This window comes from Pocillopora verrucosa, chromosome 5 (genome assembly GCF_036669915.1).
Source record: "Pocillopora verrucosa isolate sample1 chromosome 5, ASM3666991v2, whole genome shotgun sequence".
Taxonomy (NCBI): Eukaryota; Metazoa; Cnidaria; class Anthozoa; order Scleractinia; family Pocilloporidae; genus Pocillopora; species Pocillopora verrucosa.
In genome coordinates this window covers 24,434,775-24,449,013 of record NC_089316.1, presented here as the reverse complement: position 1 = coordinate 24,449,013, position 14,239 = coordinate 24,434,775, and the positions used below count along the sequence as shown (strand labels likewise).

Genomic DNA, 14,239 nt, shown 5'->3' with positions numbered 1-14,239 from the left:
CTAACAAAACACAAATCGACTCGTTTCATTGTTTGACATTTAAATGTTAGTTTATTGTGCTTAGATAATAAGTAAACAATCTAATCGGAGAAACTAAATGAAATCATTTGGCTCCAACTTTCTAGCTCGTTCTGAGCTTCTTTTAATGCTGTGTACGCCAGTAACTAAAATTAAGATTAAAAACTTCTCGTTTTGCCTTTGGACGATTAGTTTAAAAAATATACTTAAAATGCATCGATCGTCTTGTAAAAAAGAACACAATTTATCGCATTCAAAATTAAAGGAGAAATCTCAGAAAATTAACTAATACCAAGACTAAATCCTTGCCATTACGACCAAAATCCGTCATTTTAAGTCCAGATAAACCAAATTCTGATCAGCAGAAACTAACTATAAGTACCAACGACTGGGTACAAATCATCGAAAAGTTACTCACAATTCCCATCTGACATAAACTAAGATAATTGAGCAATCGGACAACTGATTATTTTCCAATTTCCATGGAAATTCTCCACACACGCACATGGCTGTAACAGCTTTACATCACTCATGAGAAAAAAAACCGATTGAGTAAAAGTCTAAAAAACTCTGGAAACGTTTTCAAGACGTTTCAACTTCGACGCCAATGCAACGCCCAAATCCGCTTAGTAGGTAATACATAGATTAAAAATTAACTTTTGTATAGCTACTCATGATAATTTCAAGACATTATATGAAAAAAACCAGTAGTTTCAGCTGAACATAAAAGATCAAGCTCTTAAGAGCAGTTCAGACAAGGAAAAAGTCAACTTTTGAATCAATGAAAATCCGTTCTCTTGTTAAACTTGACTTTAGTCGCCTTTTGGTTCTTCCTGCTTTGAAAAGAAGACTCTTGACAAATATTTAATCGGTAGCTTACTGGTTTATGGTCCAAATATCAGCGTTTGCGGGTATTCTAAAACTCCTTGGGGCTCCAATGCTCACTGCCTTAACTGAAAAATAAAAGAATCTAAGTTTAGGGAGGATAGTTGAGTTGCCATAAAATATTTCATAGCACATGAAACGATACATTGCACAAAAGGATTGTTTTAAAAGAAATTTGCTTTTTTACTCCTATCAGGTTTCCTAAAAAGAATGTCATCATCGTAAACGTGTCCTCTTGATTTTACTGCATCTCAACTTGCCGGAGCAAAAACTAAATATCGTAACCCAACTGAAAGGAAAATAACACGCAAGTATCATTGCTCATAGATAAGCTATAATTACGATTTAAGGTAACTTTCTATTGAATTGGATGTATAAACAGAATATTTACTTGTTTTGGCTTCTAATATCCTTGAAATCCAGGTTGACATCATCACCAATGAGTACAAATGGTGCCCAGTAAATCACCTCCTTGAACTTTTCAATTTCTCTCATACACTTCATGGCCTGATTGAGAGCTTCACTTGCCTTCTTACCTTTGGCAAGTGCATCGTAGAAGAAACTCATGAACTCCAGGGTTCCCTCGTCGCCAATCGCCCACAAGGTTACCACAACAGATCTAGCACCGGCACCCAAAAGTGCACGCGCCATGCCCACCACACCCTCTGCCATGACTTCCCCACGAGCAGTATGACAGCAGCTAAGTACAACCAGACGAGCTCGCAACCCAGCTTCTATGACATCTTTCATCGTCAGTAGATAGTCTTCCTCTTCCAGCTGAGGGTTTTCTCTCGTGGTGTTTGGTGCCAGGATAACTTCTCCAGTTTCCATTTTACCGTGCGCCGCTATGTGAACTAAGGCCACTGATGATATTCGTTTTAACACTTCATGTTTTGTTGCCATTTCTCCGGTGAGAGGGGAGACATTGAGGATACGTCCGATCATTTCCACTTCTTTCCTTGCTCCTGGAAGTTGCTCCAAAAGTCCTTCCTGATAGATGATATGTTTGAAACATGGGTCGCCGACAAGCAATACACCATTCTTCATGTGAAAGTCAGCTGGACAATCATGAATTAGTTGCAACGTCGTCAGAGAGGGAAGCACTCGAATTCTGAAAGAATCACTAAGATATGATGAGTTGGAGTCCTGCAACGCTGCATAAGGTACAAGGCAAAATGGCCCCTCAGGAACGAATGTGATCTCGTCTTTGCCTTTGATCAGATCAGCAATAGGAGTAACGATGATGTCATGCAGCTTCTTTAAAGCACTTGATTGGGAGTGCCTCACATCAACTCGGACCACATCATTGGCAACTTCCTCTTCTGTCGGCGAATCAGGAGGAAGATTTTTGATTTTAACAGTATCTCTTCCACTGATCTCCTTCAGAGTAGTTTCGTTCAGCAGCTGAATGAAACATTCCAATTCATCCTCAAACTTATAATCGTTGACGTGTACCTTTTTCATCTGGATGTTATCTTCACTGAGGCAAACCCAGAAGTAAACGTATGGTCCATTAATATTTATGAAAACTGTGCTAAATGTAACGCACCTCATAGAAATGTGGGATGCGCCTTGCGTTAAAGAATCTCCAGGCTGATATTTTGTGGCCATGAGATCTCTCAGGGCTTGAGCACGTCCTTTCTCTGTGGTAAGAAGAGCCTTTAGAACTTGACCTCGTTTGAGATTTATACGCCACAAACCTTTGTATGCTACTTGGTAAAGATTACGATAAGTAATCTTCCACTGATCGTTGAGTTGAAGACTGGCCCTGATGTCATCATACAATTCGACACTCGAGTAATAATAGTCAAAGGCCATCATAAGATTTCCTTGGCACTCAAAAAAGTTTCCAAGGGAATAGAGTGAGCGCGCCACTCCAGGCTTGTCTCCAACTTCTTTAGCAATTTCTAGACATTGTTGATGGTACTTGATGGCTGTTTTGAACTCTCCCAGACTGTTATAAGCGTTGCCGAGATTGCCATAACTTGCTCCCTCTCCGGCCTTGTCTCCTACTTTTTTAGCGATTTCTAGAGTACGTTGATGGTAATCGATTGCTCTTTCGAACTGTCTTAGACCTTGATAAGCGTTGCCGAGATTACCATAACTTCTTCCCTCTGTGGCCTTGTCTCCCACTTCTTTAGAAATTTCTAGAACACGTTGATAATTCTCGATGCCTATTTTGAACTTTCTTTCACTGCAATAAGCGTTGCCGAGATTGCCATAACTTGCTCCCTCTCCTGCCTTGTCTCCCAATTCTTTAGAAATTTCTAGAACACGTTGATGGTACTTGATGGCTGTTTTGAACTCTCCTAGATTTTGATAAGCGTTGCCGAGTTTGCAATAACTTGCGCTTTCTCCGGCCTTGTTTCCCACTTCTTTAGCAACTTCTAGATAACGTTGATGATACTCGATGGCTGTTTTGAACTCTCCTAGACTGCCATAAGCCTTGCCGAGATTGCCATAACTTGCTCCCTCTCCGGCCTTGTCTCCCACTTCTTTAGCAATTGCTAGATGACGTTGATGGTACTTGATGGCTTCTTTGAACTCTCCTAGACTGCAATAAGCGTTGCCGAGTTGGCCATAACTTGCTCCTTCTTCGGCCTTGTTTCCCACTTCTTTAGCAATTTCTAGGTGACGTTGATGGTACTTGATGGCTGTTTTGAACTCTCCTAGACTGTGACAAGCGATGCCGAGATTGCCATAACTTTTTCCTTCTCCGGCCTTGTCTCCCACTTCTTTTGCAATTTCTAGATCACATTGATGGTACTTGATGGCTGTTTTGACCTCTCCTAGACCTTGATAAGCGTTGCCGAGATTGCAATAACTTTTTCCCTCTCCGGCCTTGTTTCCCACTTCTTTAGCAATTTCTAGATGACGTTGATGGTACTTGATGGCTGTTTTGAACTCTCCTAGACCTTGATAAGCGTTGCCGAGATTGCCATAACTTGCTCCTTCTCCGGCCTTGTTTCCCACTTCTTTTGCAATTTCCAGATGACGTTGATGGTTCTTGATGGCTGTTTTGAACTCTCCTAGACTTTGATAGGCGCTGCCGAGATTACAATAACTTGCTCCCTCCCCGGCCTTGTTTCCCACTTCTTTAGCAATTTCTAGATGACGTTCATGGTACTTGATGGCTGTTTTGAACTCTCCTAGACCTTCATAAGCGTTGCCGAGATTGCAATAACTTGCTCCCTCTCCGTCCTTGTTTCCCACTTCTTTAGCAATTGCTAGATGACGTTGATGGTACTTGATGGCTGTTTTGAACTCTCCTAGACCTTGATAAGCGTTGCCGAGATTGCCATAACTTGCTCCTTCTCCGGCCTTGTTTCCCACTTCTTTTGCAATTTCTAGATCACGTTGATGGTACTTGATGGCTGTTTTGAACTCTCCTAGACCTTGATAAGTGTTGCCGAGATTGCCATAACTTGCTCCTTCTCCGGCCTTGTCTCTCACTTCTTTTGCAATTTCTAGATAACGTTGATGGTACTTGATGGCTGTTTTGAACTCTCCTAGACCTTGATAAGCGTTGCCGAGATTGCCATAACTTTTTCCCTCTACGGCCTTGTCTCCCACTTCTTTAGCAATTTCTAGACATTGTTGATGGTACTTGATGGCTGTTTTGGACTCCCCTAGACTGTCATAAGCGTTGCCGAGACTGCCATAGCTTCTTCCCTCTCCGGCCTTGTCTCCCACTTCTTTAACAATTTCTAGATGACATTGATGGTACTTGATGGCTGTTTTGAACTCTCCTAGACCTTGATAAGCGTTGCCGAGATTGCCATAACTTGCTCCTTCTCCGGCCTTGTTTCCCACTTCTTTTGCAATTTCCAGATGACGTTGATGGTACTTGATGGCTGTTTTGAACTCTCCTAGACCTTGATAAGCGTTGCCGAGATTGCAATAACTTGCTCCCTCTCCGGCCTTGTTTCCCACTTCTTTAGCAATTTCTAGATGACGTTGGTGGTACTTGATGGCTGTTTTGAACTCTCCTAGATCTTCATAAGCGTTGCCGAGACTGCCATAACTTGTTCCCTCTCTGGCCTTGTCTCCCACTTCTTTAGCAATTTCTAGACATTGTTGATGGTACTTGATGGCTGTTTTGAACTCTCCTAGACCTTGATAAGCGTTGCCGAGACTGCCATAACTTCTTCCCTGTCCGGCCTTGTCTTCCACTTCTTTAGCAATTTCTAGATGACGTTGATGGTACTTGATGGCTGTTTTGAACTCTCCCAGACCTTGAAAAGCGTTGCCGAGATTGCCATAACTTGCTCCCACTCCGGCCTTGTCTTCCACTTGTTTAGCAATTTCTAGATGAAGTTGATGGTACTCGATTGCTGTATCGAACTGCGCAGCATTATGGTAAGTACATCCGAGACTAGCATAAGTGTTTGCTTTGACTTTTAGTTCAGTATTCAATTTCCTTTTTAATTGAAGCAGACGTTCGTTATTGTTGTCAATCTTAAAACTTGTCAAGGGTAACTATACCATGAGCGGATTTGCGAAAATACAATGGAAATGTGTTTTAAAAATAATGAGAGTATTGGATAAAACCTTAAAATTGGATTGATAATTCGAGCGTGGATTTCTTGAAGAGATTTGATTTCAAGTTATTCAGAGTGTTAACTAGCTCTGAAGCGCATTTATTAGTTTAGATTCAGTCGTCATTGTGATGCTCGTCTCAAGACAAAAACGAGGGGCATTTAGCAGAAACTCTGGGAATTAGTTAATATGGCCTCTTCTTTTAAGTAAAGTTTCGTGGAATAATCGAAAGAACCCCTTAATAATATTTTAGCTTCTTTAAACTGCTCAGTGCAGTATAAGAGAACATGGCTTGCATTATGTGTAAAAGAATCTGCCTGGAACGTATTTTTTTATTCTTGAAATATTATTCGCATTGCATCTCGTATCACGCTGGAAACATTCGTTAAAGGATACGGTCAATCCCATATGCAACCAGCTCCTTGCTTCTTTATACCAGCAAAGTTCGACACAAGCTCTGGCTCCTGAAAAGGAGAGAATAACTGGTGGTGCGAGGTAATTTATCACTGTTCAGCGATAAAATGGACTTAATTTGTCATTTAGCTGGGAACAAAAATTGTGATAATGAAGGAAATTTGAACTTGTGGAAGAACTCAAAATGAACAATAAGGAGCTAATACGAAGCGGCTACCAATTAAGCTTCAATTTATTATGATAACGACGAATTTATCTCACGCATTCTTTATTTTAATGTGCTGTTATGCACTTTTCAGCATTTTTCGGGGAAGTTTTCGGGAAGATTGCATTGAGCAGTTTAACTCTTGATAGGGAATCTTTCAGGTGCTTCTTTTTCGGGTTTTGTAACGTCCCCTGCTAATAGTTACAGAGAAGATTTAGAAAACGGGGCTCATAGTTTTCAATCCATATCCGTGACAAGAATATCAAACCATTTGCAGATGTCACAGCTTAGGCGGCAGCACATTGCCCTCAGATATTTTAAGACTCAGGGTGATGGTCCGGTCCATGGCTTGAACCCTCGACCTCCGGCGCTCTACAACGTGAACTAACCAGGCAGCGGTATTTGAGAGCTTATTGACATTTTCTTATGCATTTTACCCACATAACAGACATTGACACACCAGATACAATTGACACTTGGAGTGTAGTTACCTGCAACAAATCACACAATCCTCTTTTGACGAAATCAGAGAATAAAATGTTGATGGCTTATGTCTGAAAAACTCACCTTTCTGAATAGCTTTGATGAAAGTGGGTTCTAATTGAACAGCAACTGTTGCATCATCCAGACATTCCATGTAGTTTGCTATGAGATTCAGGAAATGAGGTTTAAAAAAGTTGTCATCCAATGAAATTGCAGCAAAGAAGCTTGAAAGATTACAATTGCTTAAATTGCAGTCTAATAACGAGAATCATTTCTTTTCTTAATTTTCATCCACTAAAGGGGGGTTCATGTATTTGTGCTTTTCCTCTGTTGTTGCTCAACTTCTTCCTTTTCTTGATGCAGATTGTGTATTCCGTTATCTTGTAACGCTGCATGTGAGATTTATATATTTAGAAATGAAATTGTTACCCAAACAGAAATGAGCTGTTGCCCTGTTACTGTAAAGCTTGGCGTTGAGTCGTTTATCTTTGCAGTTCACTTGAAGTCCTTCCGTGTAAGAGTTTATCGCGTTATTAGCTTCTCCTTGTCTGTATTCTTTGTTACCGTCCTCGAGACATACTTTCGCTATCCCTGAAAACATACCGTTTTAATGATTTAGTAATGATTTAGTAATGAGTAATACGACCCTTGACCGATGATGCAAACTTTATACTTCCAAACAAAATTTTAGGTTAAAGGAACTTAGAGCTATGAAAAACGAAAAATTAGAAAAGTTTAATATCTGTACACTTTGTTTGTGTGCAAGCTGTTAAGAGTCTGGGCTGCAGCTTGGCTATTACCAGTTCAAGTTTCTCGGTTTACATTTAGGTCGAGAGGCTTTCACAAACTCCTTTTACAACTGGCTTACGTTTTCCAAAATATCAAAAATTTTACCGGGAGCTCCTATTTCAACTCAACTTTGTTTACAATCGCACTTCAGAAGAGTTTATCTTTGCTCTTTGTTTGTTTAAAAATATATACATGTTCTATTAGAGGTTTTAGCTGTAGCTTGGCTGTAAGCAAATCAAGTCTGTTCGGTTTACATTTAGATAGAGAGATTTTCCAAAAACCCTTTTACACCTCGGTTACGTTTTCCCAAATATCAAGTTAGAATATAAAACCCCATAGTTAGTGCATGAAGCAAAGCAAAGCCAGGAACGAAAAAGTTAAAACTTGCGAATGTTCTGTTAAAAAAAAAAAAACATCGCGCTGAGAGTGACCAGGGTTCGTGGTTTTCCCATCGTTCAGAAAAGTGCGCTAAAAAAAAAATGTTTTTTTGTTGTTGTTGTTTTTTGATCACTTGGTTTTTCTCATACATTTAACTGTCTATTGAGAACATACTCTTAGAGGCCAACTGAAGAAATCTGATTGGGAAAGTACTGCTTTCCCGCGAAGTGCCATTTTGCCTGTTGTGAAAGTCAGGGGTTCTATATTTTGTTGACTGGTGGTTTATAGCGTGGGCCTGGTGTTGACATAACTGTCTAACGAGGCGTGAAATATTTAGAAGACCAAAACAGGCGACACGGCCGAGACAAAATGCCTCCTTTTCGCTGTAGAATTCTCAAGTTTAGTAAAATTTCTGCCAAACATGCATTGAACAATAACGGACAAACAGGTGTTAGCATAACTTTTAGTCAAATACTTTCTTCGTGGCGGCCTCAAAAAGTTATACGTTTGCCATCTTTTTCAGCCAACAGCTCTCTCTCGCCGAAAACGACTTTCACATTAAAAATGACCAAATTTTGAGTATCTTCAAATTCAAAAGGAAAATACTTCTACTTAGCAAATATTATTCATTTTAGGTGAAAATTGTAGCTACATCTTTAATCTTTAAAACGCCGTGCGTTGATTTTGGAGGAAGCACTTCTAAAACTCAGAAAACTGAGTTATACAAAGCCTAGTGGGCCAAGTTTGACCCATTCTTCTCTAATTTAGGGCTCTTCAAAGCGAAGTCGCGTTCAAATTTGCCGCTTTGTGGCTTGTAAATAATTAATGATGTCATCGAATTCTGCTCCATTGGATCGAGCAATAAATTATTTTTTTGTTTCGTTTTTATTTTACTGGTAACAAAGTTTGAATTTGAAGATATTTTGCTGCTTCAAAAACTCATTTACAAAACATACGCAAATTTTGATGTAAATAGGACAAAAAAACTTCACTGGGACGTCTTTCAAACAATCTTACTTCACCTGGTTTTCTTACCTCTTAAAGGGTCATTGTTTTCATCCAGTTCAGCGTCACTAGACGTAACTTGACTTTCCTCTGTTGCTAAAATTACCGAGAAGATATTTCAACTTTGTTAGTGATCACAACTATGTGCAATTACAACTAGCGTTCTAATACTGACGTATTTAGTGGATTCCTTAAAAACCTTCAAGTCGAAGTAATCCAAAAAATTGTGCACCGGCATTAAGATATACTTAATTAACAAACTGTACAAAATCACCACAACGAAGTCTCTCCCTGTTGCTTTTTCTTACCTGTGGCTGGAAACTCATTTTTCACCTCCAGTTCTTCTCCCGTTGATGGGAAGTTACTTTCTGCCATTGCTAGAAATAAAATTGAATCGATTGTACTGCGCTACATTGTTTAAAATCAAAAGAGGAGACTCAGATGAAAGTAACCTAGAGGAAACATTTTATACTTAATCATAGAGGAAGATTGAAAATCTCAAAGTTTCCTCCGTCACGCTATTGTAATTGCGTGACAGCTGCAGTTAAGGATCTTCTAATTTCATCTTTCCACCGCAGTGCAAATATGTGAATTTTCATATATCTAAATCTTCATTCACTCGGATGTTTATTTGTACCCAATTCATTGACCAGCTCCCAGTTGGCTTGTTAGCTCAATTGGTAGAGCGCTGCACCGGTATCGCAGAGGTCTGAAATTTTTTTCAGGTCCTACTTACAACTACTACTTTCAGTAGTGTTCTTAGCTGCGAGGATCTTCTAATTTCAGCTGCAGTTAAGTTCTGCGGGTTGTGTCATGTTTGTTTGTTTGTTTTCGTAGTCTCATCTGTTGAAACGTCGTTCAAGGCTGTCCCTTATCAAAATGCGTGAATTGCAATAAACAACCTTGTTGTACCCGGTAGGCATGGATCAAAAATAATGCAATAAAAGACCAATTCCTCTGCTATTTATACGTTAAGGTAGGACCCGCGAGCGAGCAGGAAAGCTGTGCTCTGATCGGCTACCCAAGAGTGCAAAATGTGTATTCTTTAGATTCCCACTTTGATTCCCCACAGAAGGAAAAAAAGAAATGCTTGTAGCCTGTTGAATACATCGCATAATTTCATAACTAAACAATATATCTTTGTCCTATTAATAAAAGCTTTTCCAGCATTTTTGGCTAAACACAGGTCACAGATTCGTCCTAAATGAAAACAAAACAAAACAAAAATCACAACGAAACTCGCAGATTTATTTGGCACTTCCATAATGCATGAATATATTTTGTTATCGTGTGATACATCCTTTGATCCGTTGCTGACGAAGCCTTCGTTCTCGGTCCCGGCTTAAAATATAGTGAGGGAAATTGGCCAATGTACAGCCTTCTTAAGCTCACACTTGTTCAGTAATACACATGCATACATGAGATATTAGATAGCCGCGCGTGGATACGAATTTTACCATCGAGTGTTCATGACATCTTTTACTCCTTCAAATAGATAATTCAATTCAAGCGGATAAATTCGTATCGATAGGCCAACATGTATCATCCATTTTATTCAAAAGATATTGATTAAAAATTTGAATCAAATATGATTTTTTAAATAGGGGCATCGATTAAAGAGATCCGTTACACCGAAACTCAGCTCGCCGAAAAATCAATTCAATTTCGGACATTGTAATACAACAGTTTCTTATTACAAGAACTATTTTCTTTAAAAAAGAATTGAATTCAGCTTCAGGTAAAAAAATACAATTGAAAAAAAAACAGCCCACATGGAAGGTAAAACTGTCATGTTGATAAATCCGGTTGTAATGACGATATTGATACCTTTATATGTGAAGATATAAATGGTACATTTATAGCTTGCGGTGGAGATGTCACGTTTTGGAAACTGAACCATATTACCGTTATTATTACTATATATCGCGAATGTTACCATATCAAAAGAAACGTAGGGATTCTGTAATTTTTTTTCAACCTCGAGCTTTGTTACAAACTTACAAAGAGATATTTGCTGATTTTGATATTGACGAGAGCTCTAATTATATACGTCACGTTATCTAGCTTTGTCACATGCTCGTCACGCGCTTCTGCCGCATAGTCATCACGCGCAGTTAAACCTTTAACTCCCGTGATCTAATTGTTCATTCTCCCCTCTAGCTGCTACAAGTTTCATTTCAAAGTAGGTACAGAAATTTGGTGTTAGTTCAAAGATAACGAATTCTACTTGATAAAACTTTGAGTATTCTCATTGCCTGTTTGCTGGATAATGTATTGATATTAAAGGAATAAGTTAGAAGTTATATCACTTTTAGGAGTTTAAGGCTTTAGGAAATTGCATCGCGTGCAGACTATTAAACCAGTCAAATGAGAGAAACCATTGAAATATCTTCACATCTGATAACAATAAACCGGGAAATTCGACTGAAATTAACCTTGATTGTTGTCAGCCGCAAGAAAAATAAGATTGTGATCTTTCATTATAAATAACATGAGCTCTACAGCACTAATCAGTTGCAGAATGAAAATTGATTTGTACCTGTTAAACTGTTATCCTCTGAATCCTTCTATTCTCCAGACGATGTCATTTGTTAATTCTACATGCCTGAAAATATCAAAAATAATATTTTGCTTTACAACAATTCGATGAAAAAATGAAGGTAACATATTCACGAGTTTGAAAGATGTAACCTCATCTGATGCCCAGTATTGTGCTTGTATTTTTGTCTGTTTGTATTTTTTATTCTTTTTATGATTATTGCTTGTTTACATGTTTCTCCATGGCGATTAATTATTTCTGTGATTTAAATTCAGCTCTTTCTCTTTCAGTGCAAAACACTCGCATCCGCAAAACCCTTTTCTTCTCTGAGCAGGACATGTTACACCCTGCCATAATGGAATCGATAAGGATGAATTTACACCGCGAGTTATATTGTACCAATACAATTTCTCTTCAAGTGATCAACTCAATATATCCCTCGTTCAATATGATACACATTTGTTTTTGGTCATCTTCCCAGTAGCGTTACAGTTCTCTCAAATTTTCATCTTCCGCTCTCACCGTGACAACTTCAAAAAGTTTCTAAAAATAATAACGGTAAGCTTTTTTCTTGTAAATAACTCCCGCCAATTGCGCCCTAAATATTTTTGCAGTCAAAAGCGTAGGTGTCCGGTGTAATCACTAGAGGGAGATACAAAGCTAAAGAAACCACATCAATAATATGTATTCTTTCTGAAAATTTTTCCCAATTTTCCTGTCTCTCGATTATAATATGCTACATATTTCTTCATTATCTTTCCTCACCTGAAGATTACTTGCAATAAATTTAACTCCAATAAAGTTCTTTTGCAAGAAAAATACTTGACTTCTCGTTGTATCTAGAGAAAAGCATATTGAAATCGTTTTGCGTCTTGGAAAGAATTAAAGCGAATACCATAAGTACTCTTCTTAAAAAAAAATATCCGAGGAAGATATTCAAATTTTTTTTAAATTTCTGTACTCCATGCATCTTTGTGTGCAGAAACCCTCTGTGTATCTTATAAGAATTTTATGAATAAATTGTTACTGAACCAGTTGTCTTTAAGTTGGAAGAGAAATCTGAGGCCGTAGCTCTCTGTCTCTTTGAGCTCTAGAATTGTCAGCCGCGTTTGGATGCAGTAAGCGAGGCCATAAATAAATGTCTAACAGTTCGTACAGACAAGTGACGCACATGATACAGGAATCAGAAATGCCGCAGCTTCGTAAATCCCTCATGGGAAGATAAATAAGCTACCTCAAGGTCTGGTATGTTTATCTTCATGTCAGCATTGATATTTAATCGGTCGTTTAACCTGATCTGACGGATAGGGTTTTTCTTTTCGGTCGTCGGTTAAAAATGATTTTTTCCTTTGTCACGCAAGAGCTTGAAATTTCCTTTCTATCATTATGTATTTGAAGACATGAAACTTTCGACATTGATGATCTAAGCAGTATGCAGGATGATCCTTTATGTATCCATTGTATGTCATAGATCATTAACGAGAAATCTATAGCTATGTGTGAGAACTTCAGATCGTAAAATCCGATGGTCTAAGATTCGATCCTGCGTTCGTGACGAGTAAATAAGATCGATATTTTTTTCATTCTTTTGTCTCATGTTTCAAATTATTTCTATTTGTATCTTTAGTCAATATCCGTTTATCTCATTCACTGCATTCGGTCGCTATTAACTTATTCTGTCCTCACCTTAAATCCTGTGAAAATGTGATTTGCCCCAGAAGTGTGTAACAAAACGGTGCACTTGGTACCACCAGCAGTATTGAAGAAGCTGAATATGAGCTCATCGAACTCGAAACAGAAAATCGTGTCATTGCTTATTTCGTGATCCATGATTCTATTTTGTAGCGATGCTGTTTCACTATTTATACGCCAAGTTTGGACAGGACCTCATATTACATTTTCTAACTTTTCATTTTCATTAATTCGGAGTGTAGCACAATGATATAAACATGCTATTTTTTTTTTAGTATACTTTGATATTGACGAGAGCTCTAATTATATACGTCACGTTATCTAGCTTTGTCACATGCTCGTCACGCGCTTCTGCCGCATAGTCGTCACGCGCAGTTAAACCTTTAACTCCCGTGATCTAATTGTTCATTCTCCCCTCTAGCTGCTACAAGTTTCATTTCAAAGTAGGTACAGAAATTTGGTGTTAGTTCAAAGATAACGAATTCTACTTGATAAAACTTTGAGTATTCTCATTGCCTGTTTGCTGGATAATGTATTGATATTAAAGGAATAAGTTAGAAGTTATATCACTTTTAGGAGTTTAAGGCTTTAGGAAATTGCATCGCGTGCAGACTATTAAACCAGTCAAATGAGAGAAACCATTGAAATATCTTCACATCTGATAACAATAAACCGGGAAATTCGACTGAAATTAACCTTGATTGTTGTCAGCCGCAAGAAAAATAAGATTGTGATCTTTCATTATAAATAACATGAGCTCTACAGCACTAATCAGTTGCAGAATGAAAATTGATTTGTACCTGTTAAACTGTTATCCTCTGAATCCTTCTATTCTCCAGACGATGTCATTTGTTAATTCTACATGCCTGAAAATATCAAAAATAATATAATAAATAGTATGTTTATCTTCATGTCAGCATTGATATTTAATCGGTCGTTTAACCTGATCTGACGGATAGGGTTTTTCTTTTCGGTCGTCGGTTAAAAATGATTTTTTCCTTTGTCACGCAAGAGCTTGAAATTTCCTTTCTATCATTATGTATTTGAAGACATGAAACTTTCGACATTGATGATCTAAGCAGTATGCAGGATGATCCTTTATGTATCCATTGTATGTCATAGATCATTAACGAGAAATCTATAGCTATGTGTGAGAACTTCAGATCGTAAAATCCGATGGTCTAAGATTCGATCCTGCGTTCGTGACGAGTAAATAAGATCGATATTTTTTTCATTCTTTTGTCTCATGTTTCAAATTATTTCTATTTGTATCTTTAGTCAATATCCGTTTA

General features: G+C 38.1%; 1 protein-coding gene across 1 annotated transcript; it reads right to left on the bottom strand.

Moving 5' to 3' along the window:
* Nucleotides 1–68: 68 nt before the first annotated feature.
* LOC136280642 (tetratricopeptide repeat protein 28-like) lies at nucleotides 69–13,248 on the bottom strand. Its single transcript, XM_066166231.1, has 10 exons — nucleotides 12,942–13,248; nucleotides 12,021–12,094; nucleotides 11,256–11,321; nucleotides 9,025–9,093; nucleotides 8,747–8,812; nucleotides 6,974–7,135; nucleotides 6,629–6,706; nucleotides 5,839–5,906; nucleotides 1,295–5,361; nucleotides 69–971 (listed from the first exon to the last, which is right to left on the bottom strand). Exons 4-10 carry the CDS (start codon nucleotides 9,089–9,091, stop codon nucleotides 968–970), a joined length of 4,512 nt encoding a protein of 1,503 aa, XP_066022328.1. The 5' UTR covers nucleotides 9,092–9,093; nucleotides 11,256–11,321; nucleotides 12,021–12,094; nucleotides 12,942–13,248; the 3' UTR covers nucleotides 69–967.
* Nucleotides 13,249–14,239: the final 991 nt, after the last annotated feature.